Here is a 19,288-nt window from a genome sequence, read left to right on the forward strand (position 1 = left end):
GATAGATATTATTTTTTTAAATTATAGATAGATAGATATTATTTTTTTAAATTATAGATAGGATAGAAGGATAGATAGATAGATAGATAGATAGATAGATAGATAGATAGATAGATAGATAGATAGATAGATAGATAGATAGATGTACACACACATTTTAAATGTTGCCCCCCCAGAGGTAGTCCTGGCCCCCCCTTGGCCCCCCCAACTTTAAAAGTCTAGCTCCGCCACTGGGTTTCACACATCACCGGGTGACTGATGGCGACTCTGTGCTCACGGCAGGTGCTCATCTAGTGCGCCTCGTGCCCGCGCGCTACTGGGATGGAGTCTACCAACCTGTGCACGAGCCGGTGCAGCCGAACGCGCGCGGGCTGAGCAGGCTGTTGGCCGGGGGAGCTTCCGGTTTGTCCTCGGCACGCAACCGGACCGTGCTGTCTCTGTTCTTCGGTAAATATGAAGGAAATGATCAATAAGAATAATGAAAACATATACGATAAAAATACACAAAAAAAAGTAAAGTAAACGACTTAATGCTTCAGTCAAAAATAATAATTTGTGACTTTATTTGTGCTCCGTTGTTTCTCAAATAAAAATATAGAGCATTTATAACGCATGTTTACGTCATTATAAATAGAAAAAATGAGTGCTTTTCCGTCAAAAACTCAGAAAGTTTCTTAGAAAAGTCGAAAATTTGATAGAAAAAACTCAGGAATTATGAGATGAATCAGAAATATCTAAGAATGAATGCATTTTTTCTAGAACTTTTTTGACTTTTCAAAATTAGAAAATGCCTTGAATTTTATAAAAAATTTCTGAGATTAATCTCAAAATTTCTGAGATTTTTTTTCTGGCAAATGTTCGACTTTTTAAAATCAGAAACGTTTTTTTTTTTTTTTTTTTAAAGAAAATCTTTGGAGGAAAAATGTTAATTTTTTCTATCTACAATGGCAATAAATGCCGTAGTAAATATGCTTTAGAAGTGCTCAGACATAACATATTTAGCTACTTGTGAAACACTGGAGCACAAATAAGTCACAAATTAAAGCACTATGTGCTGTAAAAGAAAAATTATGATTTGTTTATTTAAATTATGCTGGTGATAAAGTTAAATGGTTAAAAAAAACTGGTGTCATAAATTCAATCATGAAAAGCAAATTTGGTATCTGAAGTTTCAAAAAGGCCCCAATTATTATTATTATTATTATTATTATTATTATTATTATTATTTTCTCTTTAAGAAAAACATTTAAAGTTTTTCTACTACTTTCGCTGTTGTTCTAACAATAATTATATTATTTAAAAAGATAGAAAATGATCATGGAGTCAACATTTTAAGCTGTCAATATCATCTGTATTATCCGTTAGTGCCTTTAACAAGGCTGCTTCACTTTGATAATATAAGTCTGTACTTTAACTCTGTCAGTTTCTAAAAGCTGATGACATTTCAAAATCCAGGATCTTTTGTATCAAAGACCGAAAAACAAATCAACTTTACTGTACTCCATTCTGCCTTGCTGTTATCTACTGAGAGTCTTGCTCTCTTTCAACCTCCAGATGTCATATATTGTAGAAAATGCTGTTTTTGTTTTAATTGCGTCTTACATTTCTATATTTCCTGTGAGTACAGCTAGCATAGTGTGTTGTTGTACCATGTCCCACGCCACTTAATGCTGTTTATGCCATTAAGTCACTGGAGAAATGTGGGAGTAGAGGCAGGACACACCTTAGCCATGTAGCTGTTCATCACAGGTCCAAAAGAAATGCAGCCTTTTCATATGAACCCACATAAGTTTTGAATTTAGTTATGCAAATTTAACATTTTGCACATTGTTATACTACCAAAAGCAACCCAGACGGTTTTTTGGCAATACTTTAGTGCTTTCCTTTATTTTGGAAAAGAAGCTTTTTAAAAAAACCTTCCAATTGTTCAGTCACAATGGAGGGGCACTGCGCTGTTACTTAGCAAGCCAAGCAGAGCTCCATTACATTTGGCCAGCTGATTGAATGTGATGTACAATGGCTGCTGGAAAAGACAAATGTTTTGTTGTTGACTTACCATTCAGAAACTTCTTGCTACATTCTAGTTGTTTGTGCAGGAGGTTCCACTTCTGCTTATCAGAGATGTGCGGGTGTGTAATTGTGTGTGTGTATGAAGCCATTTTCACGTGTGAGTGGGGGCTGTGGCCAGCTGCAGCTTATACGAATTTAAAGTGAAACATTGTACTCTTGTAATTAATTAATGACTTTGTGAGGTTAAACACTCGGGAATCTGTGTCTCACCTTGTTAATTATGCTGAAATCTTTTCAGGTTACCATGTTGCCTTTGAGATTTTCGATGTAAGAACTCCTGGTTGCCCGCCTCAGTTCATGAACATCAAAGTCCCTAAAGGGGATCCTGTCTTTGATCCCAATGCCACTGGGAACGTGCGGCTGCCTTTCCAGAGAGGACAATGGAACAAACTGTCCGGCCAGAGTCCCGGCAACCCTCGAGCTCAGGTGCTCAACCTTTACTTCCTGTTTACCTTTAGTCAGGGCTGCATTCTGAGTCGTTCTCTTACTTTACTTCTGATAATCTGCGCCACTCATGCAGGTGAACTCTGTGACAGCGTGGATTGACGGGAGCTCCATTTATGGTCCTTCCTCTTCTTGGTCTGACTTCTTGAGAAGTTTCTCTGGAGGACTCTTGAATCGAGGGTCTGAGTGGAACATGCCGAATAAAGGAGGGGGTCGCAATTTCATGTGGAGCGCTCCCGACCCCTCCACTGGAGAATATGGACCACAGGGACTTTATGGTGAGATTTCTCTCAATCCTTGCAGATTAATCACAACTGACTCATTTAGTAGTCGATTAATCGTTAAGTAGAGTCTACATTATCAAGTAAAAAGCCATTTGGTGAAAGAACAACACATTCAGAGCAGTATTTAGGCCAAAACTGCATAAAAATATACACTTTTCTGTAAATATGTTCTAGCCAAAAGTCCTAAAGTGGCATTTTTAGCATCACCCTCTTCAAAATCTGTATGAAAAATCTATTATTAAGCACCGTTTGCTGTTAATTTATTAATCTGCTAATCCAAAAATAAAAAACAAATTAGCCAACTCTGTATTCTTTGCTACAAATGATCAAGCGTACACAAAACGAGTGCTATCTTATTCCATTTTAACAGAGACATATTTGTTTGCTTCCTTTAATATGATTCTAACACAAACTTAAATGAAAAATCTGCAGAATCTGCCACTTTTTTATCTTATTATTAGGATCATTAGGATATGCTGCTCATTCTGAACAGTAAAGCTTAAGCAACTCACTATTTTCATATTCCACTAATCTGAGGAGCTATTTTCAAAATCTTACAGTCCAGAAAAAAACAACTAAACTTTAAACTGCAGCTTCAAAACAATCTGCCCCACTCTTCCTCTGCATTTTGCAATAGCCGCCCAGTCGATACTGCCAGCTGCAGAAAGCAAAAACAAAATCAGAAATAGTTTGTCATTAATAATATTTCAGCCCTTGCTGTCAGCCTGAGTCAAAGCAGGTCCAGCCTGACGTGCGCTGTGACTCTTTAATAATTGTGTAAATGGTATGTCACTCTGACCGCAGTAAATCCTTCTCTCTAAAACAAAAGACGAGTCATGCAAGTGTCATAAAACCCGTGTTTTGTTGCTCCCGTTGTGAAAGTTGCGTAGTTATCACCTTTTGGTTAAGTCGCAGGTTGTTGTCCCAACTTTTGTCACATTTTTGAACAAAATAAAACACTAAATTATAATTTCTAATTAGTGGTTGATTGCTGGTAGCAGAAAACTGATCAAGTTCTGCACACTTGAGAAACGTGTGCTGTTTATGTGTTCTTCTTTCATGCAGTTTGTCACGTATTTGACCTAGTTCTGCACGTTGCGGTCATAATGAGGCTAATTCACCTGATGAAATAGCAAATTGTCCTTGTTTGTGCCACCTTCCATGTGCAGAGTTGGGAAATGCATGGGCCAACGAGAACTTGTTCACGGCAGCAGAGGGGATTATCTGGTTTCGCTACCACAATTATGTTGCCGCAAAGTTGCACAAGAAGAACCCGGAGTGGTCAGATGAGAGGCTGTTTCAAAACGCCAGGAAGACCGTGGTCGCCACACTCCAGGTAAACGCAGAAGAAGAATAATCCTCTCGCTGCACAGGTGATGATTTAATTTGCACTCTGAAAAGACGGACAGGAGGTAGTTAGGGAGCAGAGCGTCATTTCTGACCAGTCGCAGCTCTGCCCTGCACGTACACTGCAAAAACACAAAGTCTTACCAAGTATTTTTTTGTCTAATTTCTGGTGCAAAAATCTTCACGTGAAATAAGCCAAAACTAACTTGCAAGTATCTCTTCAGCAAGCTTGTTTTAAGTAAATAATTCCTTAATATCGATTAAAACATGCTACTTCCTTTGGCAGATAAATTTGCTTTAAACAAGACAATTTTCTCATAAAAATAAATATCTACATTTTCCATAATAAAAATAGTAAATTTATTCTACCAAAAGCTCTTCAAGTGGCATTTTTAACTTCACCCAGTTCAAATTGTGTTAAAAAAACTTTAATATCCAGATATTAATCTGCTAATCCAAAAATAATCAGCACATAAGCCCTGCACTATACAAATGCATCTTTTTTTAATTTATTTTTTTAGAAATGATCATCCATTTTTGGCAATAAAGTGTTTATTTTCTTATTTAAAATAAGAAATTAATTATTTGTTTATTCGCATAATTAATGTATTTCTAATGTTGTATTTAAAACAGGGCTTAAATGAAAAATATACAGAATATGCTAATTGCTTGCTCAATGAATCAATTAATTGTCAGAATAATCAGTAACTTAACTGATAACTAAAATAATTAAATAAAATCGTAGTTGAAATGCGATAAAATGGGAAACTTGCTTTCCATACAGAGAAATCCCAAAAACAGAAGGAACAGGACATTTCTGGTGCATTTAATGAATTTTTACCTTCCATGTGTTTCATCACAGAACATCGCTCTCTATGAATGGCTGCCAGGATTCCTCGGAGACAGAAAACTCCCTCCTTATCCCGGTAAGCCTGAGCCAGCCCGTAGCGAGCGAGTGCGTACAAGTGCAGGGAATCAGGTAATGCACCAGCCACCGCAGTCCGCGGTTAGGTGATCTACCGGTGGCGGAGTTTGACAGGCATGTGCTCCGTCAGCAAACCACTAGCCCGGCTCTCCCAGTTCTGCTGAATAAGCTGCCATGGCTGAAGAAAGTTATGGCGACAATAGTCAGAGGATCCCAGGACCTTACTCACTTTTATTTGTTAGGAAAAACACTTTCTAGATGCTGGAAGTTGTTTCTAAGCCGCAGCTTTTTGTGATATGTTTGTGTCTTTTTTTGTTTTTTCTTTGCAGGCTACCAGAAGTTTGTGGATCCAGGTATTTCTCCTGAGTTTCAAGCTGCTGCCATTCGGTTTGGTATGACTATGGCGCCCCCTGGTGTCTACATGAGGTAATGATTCAGTGTTGCATTTTTTTTTTTAGCAGAGTTGGGTTTGAACTAATTACATTTACAGGGATAACTTTTTTTTTCAGGAGTATTTTTACTACACTGTACTTTTTACTTTTACTTGACTAGTTTTATTATGAAGTATCTCTCTTCTTACCTCAGTAAAATTGTGTAATTATGTTATTTACATGAATTATTTTCAAATTGGTTCATAAAATACCCAAACTTTCCACATAACTTACAATTTGGTCTGTCTGGTTATGTAATTTTTAAATATTAAATTACTGATGCTTTGATTAGTTACTCAGTACTTGAGTAGATTTTTTTATCAAATGCTTTTTACTCTTACTTGAGTATAAATTTTGGTTACAGTGGTTTTTCTTTTATTCTCTGCAGAAACAAAACCTGTCATTTTCGAAAAATTACCAACATCGATGGCAGTAAATCACCAGCAATGCGTCTCTGCAACAGCTTCTGGAAGCGGCAGGTAAATAAATATACTATCAACTTCCTTTTAAACCATATAAATTTGTGATACAATAAAGTTAAATAAAGTCGTAGTATTTAGAGAATAGAGTCATGATATTACAAGAATAATTATTTATTTTGTTTTCTTAGTGTGGCGCTAATACTCCATTGTACAGTTGAAACTAAAAGTTTACACACACTAAATAAAAAGACAGGTACATTTTTTTTCTCACTGTCTGAAGTTAAATCCGACTAAATTTCTCTTGTTTTTGGTCAATTAGGATTACCAAAATTAATTCAGTTTGCTAGATGCCACAATAATGTCATAGATTTACTTATTAATGCCTTCAGAATCATTTAAGAATCATGAAATCACCAATAATTTTGGTGATTGTAACTATTCTAAAACCAGAGAAGTTTGACTTAACTTCAGAGTGAGAAAAAAGGTGTGTGTGTATTTTTATTTGACGTATATAAACTTTTGGTTTCAACTGTATAACTAAAAATATTGAACATTTATTTTAGCGATCATATTTGTTTCATTTGGCCGAGACGGTTGCAGATGGTTGATGTAAACTTTGTTAAAAACGCTGCTTCTATTTTAATCACAAATTTATTTACAGATGTTGCTGTTGTGCTTTTAAAAGTAAAGTTTAAAAATAATGGCAGCGCTGTTAGATAAACCCTGAGTCAACACGGAGGAAATGTTTAGGTATGCCTTGGGGAAAGATCATGGACCTTTAAGTTCTGCTGAATGCAGATAATTTGAAGGTTCTTCAATGATAAATGGGGAAAATGTCAAGTTACCCCTCCAAGGAATTACTTAGACTATAAATATGTCTTTAATATCTACGATTTGCAGAAGAAAGAAAGTTTTTGTTGGTATTTTAGCTTCTGAACGTCCTGAAGGAACGTTTGAGTATCGTTTAACGTAAAAGAAAATAAACTTGGGATGTATAGCCTTGCCGAAATATTCAGTTATTAAACATTTTAACATTTTATGAGGAGGCGATGGGATAGAGTAACACACAGTAGTTTTTTTTTACATAGAACACACAGAAGTTTGTGTTTATAATGTGACAAACTGTGGCAGCTTCAAGATCCACTGTACCATTAGAACATCCTCTAATCTCAGTGAAATATATCCCACAGTTGTTATACTATTTATAGAAACCATTTTAAAATGATGTCAAATAGATTAAAATAGATTATAATGTGCAAAATTCACATTTTGCATGTTCATGTGCTTAAATTTTGGTCTCAGCTGCTTCTAAAAACAGCCAAGAGTTTAAAAAAAACAAAAAAAAACCTCCCAGATGTTTTTAATGGTTTTTTTTGGTGTCTAGAAAATGACCCGATTCAAAAACTTCTAGAATGTAACATCACAAATCAACAGGCATTGCTCGTTGCCTAGCAACCCCAGTGAATCCCAGCCCATTACCTAGCAACCCAAGATGGGCTACAGCATATTTGGTCAGCTGTGGGAAAAGACAAGTGTTTTGTTGTTGGTTCACAATCCAGAAACCATTTGCTGCATTGTTGATGGCTGTGCAGGAGGCTCCACTTCTGCTTTTCAAAGATGTAAATACAGCTGTATAACTGGACACTTGTTTGCAGCCATTTTCGTGTGCAATATAAATGTTGAAAACGGCTCAAAATAAGCAGAACTGATCAGACTAAAATCTCACTGTCTAAGAATGAATTTGCGCAAAAAAAAAAAAAAATGCTGTTTTGCAGCCCATAGACTGATCCTATCTTGTTAAAGAAAGCAGGAAGAGTCGCCTTTTAAGATATTTGTTTTCTTCAGAGTGCCAACATGAAGACAAGTCAAGATGTGGATGAGCTTCTGATGGGCATGGCGTCTCAGATTGCAGAAAAAGAAGACCACATTGTTGTGGAGGACCTCAGAGGTTTTCAGTTTTTAAACTGTTGATACTGAAACATCCATTATGCGTCTTAACGCTGTTTCCACCTTCACAGACTTCATGTATGGACCGCTGAGGTTCAGCCGCACAGATCTGGTGGCTTTGACCATCCAGAGAGGGAGAGACTTCGGTCTGCAAAGTTACACAGAGACGAGAAGAGCTCTGGATCTGCCTCCTGTAAAGACGTTTGAGGAAATTAACCCTGAGCTGAGCAGCAACAACCCGCAGGTCTCACCTGCAGCCTCTGAAAAGATGAATTCATGGACAAAAACACAGATGAAATGCATTAAACGTAACTCTGCTTCTACAGCTGCTGCGCGACGTTGCGGAGCTGTACGGCGGCGACATCTCGAAACTGGAGCTCTTCCCTGGAGGTTTGCTGGAGTCCACAGACGGACCCGGTCCGGTTTTCTCTGCCATAATCCTGGATCAGTTTGAACGCGTCAGAAACGGAGACCGCTTCTGGTTCGAGAACAAGCAGAACGGGTAACGTTCAACACTTCCCACCCTGATGGAGACACTTTTAATATCACCACCGTCTCCAAAAAAACACAAAATCTTACCAAGTGGTTTTCTAGTGCAAATGTCTTACTAAACAAAACAAAATTAAAAGTAAATTTTCAGCAAGACGTAGGTGGGTTTTTTTAACCCTTAAAAGCCTGGCCAGTCAAAAATAATAATTTTTTTTTTTAGAACTTGGATGTTTTTGGAGCCTTGAAAAAAAATGCAAAAAATAAAAATTAAAAAATATTAGCTCATTACATATTTAGGCTTTTCCTATAAATGTTATAAATAAATTTTAGATACAAAAACAATTTTCCCTACAACATTTAGAAAGTATTGAACATTTCAGGCAATTTTTCAGGAATTATTTACTTAACATTGATCAACTTTTTTATCACTTATCAATATTAAGAAATTATTGACTTGAAGTCAACAGTTTCTTAATATTTGTGAAAAAGTACTGGCAGATTATTTTACTTTATTACATGCAAAAAATGTCTTTTTGTAAGTGAAATAACCTGCCAGTCATAGTAGTACTTTTATTTTTATAAATATTAAGAACTTATTTATTTAAAACTTATCTTGCTGAAAAGTTTTTTGTAAATTAGTTTTATCTTATTTGAAATGTATTTATATATTTAAACTATAAATTAGACAAAAAATACTTGATTTTAGATTAGATTTGTTGTTTTTGCAGTGTAGTAATGTATTTTTACTTCTCAGTTTGTTTACTGATGAGGAGATCCAGACGATTCGCCGTCTCACATATCGGGATGTGCTCATAGCCGTCACAAGTGCAGAGGAAACCGATTTACAAGAAAACGTGTTCTTATGGACGGAGGGTAAAAACTGCAACACGTTTGTTTTGTCATTTTTTAAAATTTAAAGGTGTTTTTATAGAAAAGCCGTCTTGCTTCCAGGTGATCCCTGTCCTCAGCCTGCGCAGCTGGATGCATCGATGCTGCATCCGTGCACCAACGTTACTAACCTGGACTACTTTGATGGGAGCCACGCCGGCTTCGGGATCGCCATCATTGTTATGTGTCTCTTCCCTCTTGGTCAGTGTAGAAATCTCTCTCTGTTTGCGTCCTGGAAACAGTTTATGTTTAGTGAAGCTAATTATTTTTGCCTTCCCAGTGAGTTTTCTGGTGGCTTGTCTGGTGGCATGCCTTCGGAAGTACAGGTACAAAAAGTTTCAGAGGAGAAAAGGAAAAGCAGGAAATACAACAGAGGAGCCGACTCTGGGAATTGCTGGTAGGAAATCTGTGGAGTTTTAGCATTTATTTGTGATGTTTTGGTTGATTAAGAATCAGATTTTGTTTGTTTTTGTCTGTCTAAAAAAGAGCATACAAAACACAAACCATGTGAAATTAGAAACAAATAATTAAACTCAGATTCTTAAAGTTGTCAAGCTTCTTCAGCATTTTTACTTTGTTCCCAACTAGCGCTTGATTAATCTGATTAATCAGATTAATCGTGATTAATCTATAATTGAAATAATCGGCAACAATTTTAGCAATCAATTAATCGTCATCTGGAGTAGATAGACTGTTAAACAATATATAAATGTTCAATTTAAGATCAAAAACCGTCTTTGTCTGTAAGCATGTTTAACCCAGAACTCCTCAAGTGTCTAGTTTTAGCTTCACCTGGTTCAAATTCTGTAAAAAAATAATTCAAAATCGTTCAATTAAGCAACTTTCGCTATTCAATTATTAATTAGTTAATTTAAAAAAGTTAAACTCTACGCTTTACTAATGTTAAATAAAGCAGAAAGATTTTCACATGTTGATGTTAAAAGGATTTTTTAGCTGTAGATTTTAAGCAAAAATTTAAATTTTTATTTATCTAATTATTTGTTTTACATCTTTTAACATATTTATAATTTTGTACAAAATAAGGTTAAGTGGCTAAATTAAAATTCTACAGAATGTGACCATTTTTAATAAAATAACCGGTAGCCTCTTCCCTATCAACAACGGTAAACAAGAGTTTCTTTCAACAGTAGATTTAATATTCTATAGAAACTGGATTTGAATTATATAATATAAGAAATTTTATGTCATTTTTTTAAAAACAGAATTTTATTTCTATTTTTAGCATTTAAAATAAAGGTAAACAGATGATAAATATGTTTTGAAAAGCACATAGATTCCAAACTAATGAGAAGAAAAGCAAATGTAAAGAAATGTTATTGGTACATTTATTGTTATTCTTGTAAAAATTCAGTGCAAATATTGCAGAAAGAATTTGAAAACTGGTTAAAAACCCTGAATTTATTATGTCCGTATTTAAAACATTAACTTGTTCCTTTTAATTGTTAGCCAAAGTTATTAAGAAAATATAACAGCCACAAGTTGCAGATTCTTTGATATAAAATCCAAGATAAAAAATTATGACATTTGTGGCTGTAACATAAAAATTCAGTAAAGTTTAAGAGGTTTTTATCTCTTGATCATTTAAATTGCCCTGTATCTTACTGTATTTATCTTTTTCCTGTGTTCTTGGCTGCAGCGTACGAGTGGCAGGGCCGTAGAAAACCGCTGCATCCAGTCAGTGTGGAGATCGAAAACAGGAGGCTGCAGGTGTTGGACGGATCCGGGGCCGTGCACCGCTCCCTCAGTCTGAGGAACCAGAACCACCTGGACATCTTTCTCTCCAGCAGTCATCACCATAAATCTCTCCTGCTCAAAGTACCAAAAGAGTACGACCTGGTAAGTTGCTGACGACCGGATTAAAACGCCACGGTCCAGTTTAATCTTCTGCAGACAGATTTATATCTAACAAAGCAAAGTTATCTTTGCTTTAGTGTTGCTGCCAGCTTAATCCCTGATCTAAGCATGACTCTGCAGGTATACCTGATCTCCATCACTTTTATCTTTTGTGCTCTGTGTGTGTGTGTGTGTGTGTGTGTGTGTGTGTGGGTGTGCGTGCGTGTGCACATCCAGGTGCTGTTTTTTGATGATGAGAGCAAACGTTCAGAGTTTGTCAGCCACGTGCGCCTGGAGCTGGAAGACATGAGGCAGGAGATTAGAGTGAAGGAGATGAGAGAGAGAGAGCTGCTGAAGGAGGCGCTGACCAAAGAGCAGAGGGCTCAGATTGTGGAAACTTTCATTCGCCACGCTTTCTCCAAGGTGCAATCAGACTCTGGATATTTACCTCACACGCTGCTCTGTTGCAGCAGGAGCAGTTTTAAGTTCGCCCGCAAAATATCGTCAAGTCATGTTTGAGGTCAAACCTCAGGCCGAAGGAACTAATTGTTGGTTTGACCTCTGATGTGACGAGGTCTGGGCTGAACCTCAGCTGACGTTGGAGATATTATACTCTGATGACAAATAATAACTAGGGCTTTAACTAACTACAACTGTAGTAAGCGATTATTTGATGATTAATCAATTAATCAAATAACAAGAAGGCAGTTTGCAGATTTTTCATTTAACCACTAAAGCTGTTTTTATGCAATATTAGAAACATTGGAGATATTACACTATGATGACAAATACTAAAACAATCGTTAATAAAAGTCTTAGTCATTAATCAATTATTCTGATGATTAATCAGATAACAAAATGGCGCATGTTGCAGATGTTTCATTTAACCACTTACACTTTTTTTATCCCAATATTATAAATGTTGGCGATATTACACTATCTCCAATGTTGACAAATAATGCCTAAAGCTTATTTTAGTGATTGATTATTCTGACGATTAATCGATTAACCGTATAACAAAACTGAACATACTGCAGATTTTTCATTTAACCACTTAAGCCTTTTTTTATCCCAATATTAGAAATGTTGGAAATATTACACTATGATGACAAATAATAACTAGGGCTTCAACTAACACTTACTTTAGCAATCAATTATTAAGTTTAATCGATTAATCGTTTAACAAAATGGCACATTCTGCAGATTTTTCGGTTATCCACTTATTTTTGGCTTTTTTTACTGCTTTGAGTATGTTGTTCTTTGAACAAATAACCTTTTTGGGTCTTTATACTCTAGTTAACAATTAATTGAGTCTTTGCGATTAATCCGATTGATAACAATGAATCCAATTAATCCAATTAATTGTTTCAACCCTAATAATAATAGCTAATAATAATAATAATAATAATAATAACATTGTTGTTCTTTTGATGCTCAGGTTCTGGAAATAGAGAAGTGTGATGCTGGAGACATGAGCGGCATCTCCAGTAAGCGAGCCCGAGAGGTTCTGCAGTGCGAGCTGACGGCGTCAGAGTTTGCCGAGGCGCTCGGACTGAAACCGGACTCTTTGTTTGTGGACTCCATGTTCACGCTGGCTGATAAAGACGGAAACGGTTACCTCTCTTTTCAGGAGTTTCTTGATGTCATAGTCATCTTTATGAAAGGTAACAGCAGTGGTAACAAGTAGATTTTGCATCTTAGATTAATTTTTAGCTGAATTTTTGGCTTTCTACAGTCTGTGAAAGTTAATAATTAATTTTTGGTTATTTTTAAAGTATTCTAAGATGCAAGAATGCAAGAAAAAAGCATGTTTTCGGACTGTGTTTATGTATTTCACAAATAAATTAAAAATAAAACATGAATATCTGAAAATACACTGATATTACAGGATGTGAACATAAAATGGTGATTATTTAAGTAATAATGCCATTACTTAAAAAGGAATCACTTTTTAAAGTAATTCTTAAAGTCTTAAATAAATTATTATAATTATTTAAGATTTATAAAATTGATGTAGATTTCAGTCTGTTTTTAAGAAAAAATACATATTAATGTAATGCTAAGTTTTATTTAATTTATGACATAATCAACAAACTTATTTATTCATTGGAGTCCTATTGAATGCAAGCAAAAGTTTGCAAAAGCCTTTGGAAATTATACACTTTATTCTAGTTTTGTACATCGGTCTATTTTCACAAATAACATCTAGCATTTACCCACATTAGGTAAAATTATGTTTAAATTGTTACAAAAGTAGGTTAATTTTGCCTATGAGTTCCCTTTCCTGGTCCGGGAACAATGAGGTGAACCTGTTTGTTTAGTTATAGGAACTGCAGTGAAATGTGTTTATAACTCCAGGGTCTCCGGAGGAAAAATCCCAGCTCATGTTCTCCATGAATGACATTGGTGGAACTGGCTGCTTATCGAAGGAGGAATTCGCCAGGATGCTCAGGTTTCAGCAGCTTCATCTTTTTCATGGCTGGACAGAGTTTACTCGGCTGTTTTGTCCTTACCCTTTTGATGAATTGCAGGTCTTTCATTGAAATCTCCAACGGCGTTCTGTCAAAGACACAGGCAGAGGACGGCATCAAGGCCATGATGCAGGCGGCAGGGTTTGATGACAAGGAGAAAATCTCATGGAGGGACTTTCACTCGCTCCTGAAGGACCATGAGAAGGAGCTGCAGTTCGCACAACTCAATGTCAAAGGTTTGAGAAAGTTTGGTTTAAAGGTGACCTATCGTGCTTGCTAATATAGATTAGGATAATTCTAAGGGTGATACAAAACATGTTCATCACATTATTTGGACAAAATCACTCTTGTATATAAATATAAAACTTTAGTCAGTTTTGCCTAATTTGACCTTTTTTCAGAATAAGCTCTTGTCACTTTATATTCTAATGAGCTACTGCTGGCCACGCCCCCCAACTCAATGCTTTCACTTGCACTGGAAACCAACTGACCAAACATGCTGGATGGAGCTAGAGGAGGGCGATATGGATGTAAACTTTTATCACAATATTTAGTGGTACTATTGAAGTGACAATAAGAACTATTAATTTAATCTTTTTTTGTTAACTGTATGTTTCTGACATCAATCATAATCCATCAAACACAAATACTGCTCCATCCCATTTGTAATATGCCTCTTTATGACACTAGTCACATAAAAAGTGTGACTCGTATCACTAAACTGCACACATATGTTCAAATTTAATTATACTTTAATTGAAAAGACAGTGGAGAAAAAGTAAAACCAACACTCCCAACAATACAGAGAGTTTTGGGAGGTTTTAAAAATCACTAAGTGGAATTTGTTGTAACAACAATAAATCAAAATTCTTATTATACTGAGAAATTTATCACAATCATTAATAACTCAATAAATGCCCACCTCAAGCTGGAACTCAGCTTTGGTTGCTAGGTAACGGGCTGGCTTCTCTGAGGTTGCTAGGTAACGGGCTGGGCTTCTCTGAGGTTGCTAGGTAACGGGCTGGGCTTCTCTGAGGTTACTAGGTGAGAGGTCAGTGCCTGCTGATTTATGATGTTACATTCTTAAGGTTTTTGAAACAGCCCAAAAAGCATGAACTTAATGCCAATAAATGACTGGGTGGTTTTTTAAAAGTGTTTTTAGAAGCAGTAGAAACCCAAATGGAAGTATAAAAACGTGTATAAAGGTCCCCTTTAAGACCTTTATTCGTCTTTTGTCCTTATCGGATCCATTTCTGTCTTTCCAGGGATGGAGAATCAGGGGAAGAAACGCCTGAGTCGAGACCAGAGAGTGTCCTTCATCCTTCCAGCAAACGGGTAAGAAAGTAGGACAAACTGTTATTTATTGATACAGGAAGTACACAAATACTACTGACTGCAAGATATATAAATAAGAAAGCTCATAAGCTGCTAACAGTTTTATTTGATTTGTATTACAGCAGTAGTAAATCAGATGGATTGGAGCTACGAAGACGGAAAAAGTAAGTCAGTTTTCGGATTTCAGTGTGATGCACTGCAAAAATACACAAAATCTTACCAAGATTTTGTGTAAGATTTCTAGTTCAAATCTTCATACACTACAATAACATTTCAGCAACATGTAGGAACTTGTTTTAAGTCAATAATCTCTTAATATTGATTAAAAAGTACTATTTTCACTGGAGATTATTTCAATTACAACATTGGAAAAAATGTATTGTATAAATTAAATAATCTGCCATTGAAATTAGTACTTTTTTTTAACAATATCAAGAAAGTAGCAAGATTTTCTTGGCCAATCTACGCTTCTGGTTATCTTACATGTCATTGGTTGTTGCATTTCAGTCTGAAAGTTGTGTGACGTCACTGTTTTTAAGGTATTCAATAAATGAAAATTAGAGTTTGTTTGTATTGTTCCCATTTCTACTATTACTATGTAATTTTTACGTACTTCATTTAGGTTGCAAATGCTTAAAAAAACAAGCCATTTTTTGGCATTAATTTAATGATATTTAGTGTCTGAAAAGTTTCAAAAACCTCTCAAATGTAACGTCACAAATCAGCCGGCACTGCCCGTCACCTAGCAACCCCTGCAGAGCTCCACCTATCAGCTAGCAACCCAAAAAGAGCTCCAGCAGGTTTGGTCAGCTGGTCTTACCACTGTATTTCCTGTACAATGGCTGCTAGAAAAGACAAGTGTCTTGTTGTTGACTTACCATCCAAAAACCACTTGCTGCATTCTTGTAGGTTGCGCAGGAGGCTCTACTTCTGCTTTTCAAAGATGTACAGTTGAATAATTGTAGATCTGTTTGCAGCCATGTGTGAGTGTAAATGTTGTTAGGGGACAGCAGTATTTTTTTTTTATTCAAAGTGACAAGAGGCCCTAAAACAGTTCATTCAGAAAGGAGCTTGAAATAGCCAGAACTAATCAGACTAACATCTCATTATCTAAGAAAAATTTTGTACAAAAAATTTTGTATTGCCCATCTTCACCTTAGTAGGTCACCTTTAAAAGTTCACTTTAAACAAACATTTTGGTCAATTTTGTAAAAAGAGAAAGCGGTGAAACAGCATTACAGTCTGTTTTTTTTGTGTTATTCACAATCAGAAAACTCTTCCCACGCAGACAGTAAGCCAGTATAAACTTAGATAATCACTAAAAAACATCTCACTGATTTGTTTACTTGCAGGTTAAGCGTTAAAGCCCCAACTGTTTACGTGAAGCCGAATCGTGAGCAGTACATCCGGAACCCCGTGCAGCAGAAAGTCCAGCAGTTCAAACGTTTCATCGAGAACTACCGCCGCCACATCGTTTGTTTCATCGTCGTGTTTGGCATCACAGCTGGTGTGATCACTGAGAGATGCTACTGTGAGCGGAAAACATCTAAGTTTTCAAACATGAAGACGTGAACCAAACCTTGGAATAAATGGTTGACTGAGATCCTGTGTTCAGTCTACAGTTCTCAGGCTGAAGCCACCGGAGTGCCTGAATCCACTGTGATGGGCATCATAGTCGCTCGCGGCACAGCGGCTGGAATCTCCTTCCTGTATCCCTACATCCTCCTCACCGTGTGTCGAAACCTCATCACGCTGTTGAGAGAAACCTTCCTGAACCGCTACATCCCCTTCGACGCTGCCATCGACTTGCACCGCATCATGGCCATGACGGCCATCGTCCTCTCAGGTCAGTCTGGAGGAGCTAATGATAAAAAACATGTGGGTTACTGTCAGTCGGGTAGCAGCAAGTTACATCTAATCAATTACATTTAACTGAGTAACTTTTTAGAAAAAAATTACCTTTAGGAATATTTTCACTTTTCATGTCCTAGTTCCTAGTTGAGTAAAATTTCTGGGTTCTCTATTCTTCAGTAGCTTCACTGAATGAAGAACAAAAATGTTTTAACCAAAAAAAATAAATAAATCGCCCGCTGTTTTTGTTAAAAGTTTCATAAATGTTGTATTGAAAACAAAATTATTTGGAAAATTTGTTTTTTTGCCCGATTTTGTTATTTCATAGTTGTGGTGTTTATATGAGTTATTTTCATTTTTATCTTTAAAATATTAAAATTTCCACTTAACTTTATATTATGATGATGTAGTTTTTGTAGAACCAGGTGGATCTGTGGTTGCTTCATCTTTTGAAGGAGCTCTTGCCAGGTAATTGGATCGAGGTAGAGAGGTGGTGCGTCCTGATTGGCTGAGGTGAAGGCTTGGTGATTGATGCCGGAAGAGTGTTACAGGTTGAATTTCCACCTAGGGCTTCATTATATTGGAAAGTCAAATTTTTTCAAATTATGTTTGATATAATTTTTTAAGGTAACACAGTTGCCTGGTTGTGCTGCAAATGGCAACTATTTGCCAGATTTTTTTTGTCAGAATTGAAATTGTTTTTCACACTGTAATTGTATATTATTAATAAATTTTTCACTTAAACATGTCAGCTAGCCAAATTTTCATACAGATCGACATAACATGTTCCAAAAAAGGTGCAAAAACAGATATTCCATGTTTTACCTACATCCTCTAAGATGGTCTTGCAAGTTTTTCTGCATAAAAAACAAAACATTTATCTTTAAAATTTAGCAATTTATTGAGCATTCACTTCCCCAAATAATGCTGTTCAATTAGACTAGAGAGCTGTGTTTATTTCAGGCTCTTTGTGCTGAAAACAGCATCATTAAGTTCTTAAACGGGGTTTTATTCATCACTGCGGTGTGTTCCTCCTGTAGCATCATTGAATCAAATATGCCAATGTTTTCCAGGGCTTAGTTGTTTATCCTTCAAGGGCGTATTTAATCTTTTTTGCTTTAAAATGAGACAAGATGGCTTTCTTGCATGACATCTGGCATGACAAAAGAGGTTTAAAGTCTTTTCTCTTAACCAGGATAAGACTTTGAGCTAAGAAGCGAGGACCAGTCACTGTTTAATTATTATTTCTTGACTAAGCAGCGTTCTCTAGTTTCCCAGTGAAAATGTGAATCAGTGGATGTCGTTGAGCTCATGTGTTGCTGGTTTTTGTGTCATTGTGTTGTTGCTGTTTTCATATGCTTCTCACTGGTTTTTGTGTTTCCTTTGCAGTTGCTCACAGTTTGGGCCATGTGGTCAACATCTACATGTTTTCCACCAGCGACCTCAGCATCCTGTCCTGCCTGTTCCCAAACGTCGTCGTCAACAATGGGCAAGACTACACATTTCATTGAGAGATTTGGAGATGTCTTAGATTAGCATTAGCTTCCCCCTTAGCAAACCCATTTTACAATGTTGTTTTTTTCTCATTGTTAAATTTTTTAGCATAAATGCTGCATCATACCTTCTCATTTTAGTTGGCTGTGAGTTTTCTTAGGGTCCTTTCAGTTTTTTTTCTTGACAAAAGCTTTTCCATTTTGCGTTGTTATGCTAGCTTGGGGAGCAGAGCAGCTTCATAAATTTGACAATAAGCCGTCAGGACGATGAGCATTTTAATAAATTATTTGGTAACACTTTATTTGAAGGGGTGTGAATAAGACTGACATGACACTTTCATAAACATGACATGACACATGTTATGAACATCAATAAGCCTTCATGAATATTTATGACTGTTGTCATAAAGCGTCATTCGGTAAATTATGACACTTTTATACAAAGTTGACATTATTCAAAATGTCTTTGTTATGACAACTTGGCATTAACCAAGAAATCATTACTGTTTAAACTTTACCTTTAATAACATAAAGTTACCTAATTTTTAAAGTGCAATCAGTAATACTTTTATAACAAATTAATATCAGTGTAAAATAGGGGCTGTAGCATGGTGCCATGCTACAGCCCCTATTTTGAAAAACACCGATTTAAGTAATTCACTGTTATTTTTCCATTTTAGGTCTGAAATCCCTCCTAAGTGGTACTGGTGGTTCTTTCAGACAGTTCCAGGTAGACTTTTAATCCAATTTTAAAGTTTAGATCTTTGTCAGAGCTTTTTGTGTCATTTTTTCCTTCTCCTTCCCTGTAGGAATCACCGGCGTCCTGCTTCTCTTTGCCTTTGCATTCATGTACGTTTTTGCCTCCCACTACTTCCGTCGCATCAGTTTTCGTGGGTTTTGGATCACTCACTACCTCTACGTTGTTGTGTACATTCTGGTAAGCACTTTCTGAGCTCAAATCCCTCCGGGGGAGGCAGTTATGATTGTCTGATACCGGTGTGTGTGTGTGTGTGTGTGTGTGTGTGTGTGTGTGTGTG

The 19,288-nt window shown here is 36.3% G+C and overlaps 1 protein-coding gene across 1 annotated transcript in view; it reads left to right on the forward strand.

Moving 5' to 3' along the window:
- duox (dual oxidase) overlaps positions 1-19,288 on the forward strand; it is a 26,993-nt gene that overhangs the window by 1,725 nt on the left and 5,980 nt on the right. The window contains exons 3-27 of the mRNA XM_017305203.1: positions 283-447; positions 2,309-2,496; positions 2,591-2,792; positions 3,968-4,134; positions 5,008-5,071; positions 5,400-5,496; positions 5,890-5,980; positions 7,769-7,871; positions 7,942-8,114; positions 8,197-8,372; positions 9,114-9,232; positions 9,311-9,448; positions 9,528-9,644; positions 10,905-11,104; positions 11,339-11,524; positions 12,540-12,765; positions 13,460-13,553; positions 13,633-13,808; positions 14,838-14,907; positions 15,030-15,071; positions 16,260-16,438; positions 16,523-16,753; positions 18,148-18,247; positions 18,932-18,981; positions 19,061-19,188. Coding sequence (XP_017160692.1) covers positions 283-447; positions 2,309-2,496; positions 2,591-2,792; positions 3,968-4,134; positions 5,008-5,071; positions 5,400-5,496; positions 5,890-5,980; positions 7,769-7,871; positions 7,942-8,114; positions 8,197-8,372; positions 9,114-9,232; positions 9,311-9,448; positions 9,528-9,644; positions 10,905-11,104; positions 11,339-11,524; positions 12,540-12,765; positions 13,460-13,553; positions 13,633-13,808; positions 14,838-14,907; positions 15,030-15,071; positions 16,260-16,438; positions 16,523-16,753; positions 18,148-18,247; positions 18,932-18,981; positions 19,061-19,188 — 3,482 coding nt within the window. The remainder of the gene's footprint in view (positions 1-282; positions 448-2,308; positions 2,497-2,590; positions 2,793-3,967; positions 4,135-5,007; positions 5,072-5,399; positions 5,497-5,889; positions 5,981-7,768; positions 7,872-7,941; positions 8,115-8,196; positions 8,373-9,113; positions 9,233-9,310; positions 9,449-9,527; positions 9,645-10,904; positions 11,105-11,338; positions 11,525-12,539; positions 12,766-13,459; positions 13,554-13,632; positions 13,809-14,837; positions 14,908-15,029; positions 15,072-16,259; positions 16,439-16,522; positions 16,754-18,147; positions 18,248-18,931; positions 18,982-19,060; positions 19,189-19,288) is intronic.

This window comes from Poecilia reticulata, linkage group LG6, assembly GCF_000633615.1.
Source record: "Poecilia reticulata strain Guanapo linkage group LG6, Guppy_female_1.0+MT, whole genome shotgun sequence".
NCBI lineage: Eukaryota > Metazoa > Chordata > Actinopteri > Cyprinodontiformes > Poeciliidae > Poecilia > Poecilia reticulata.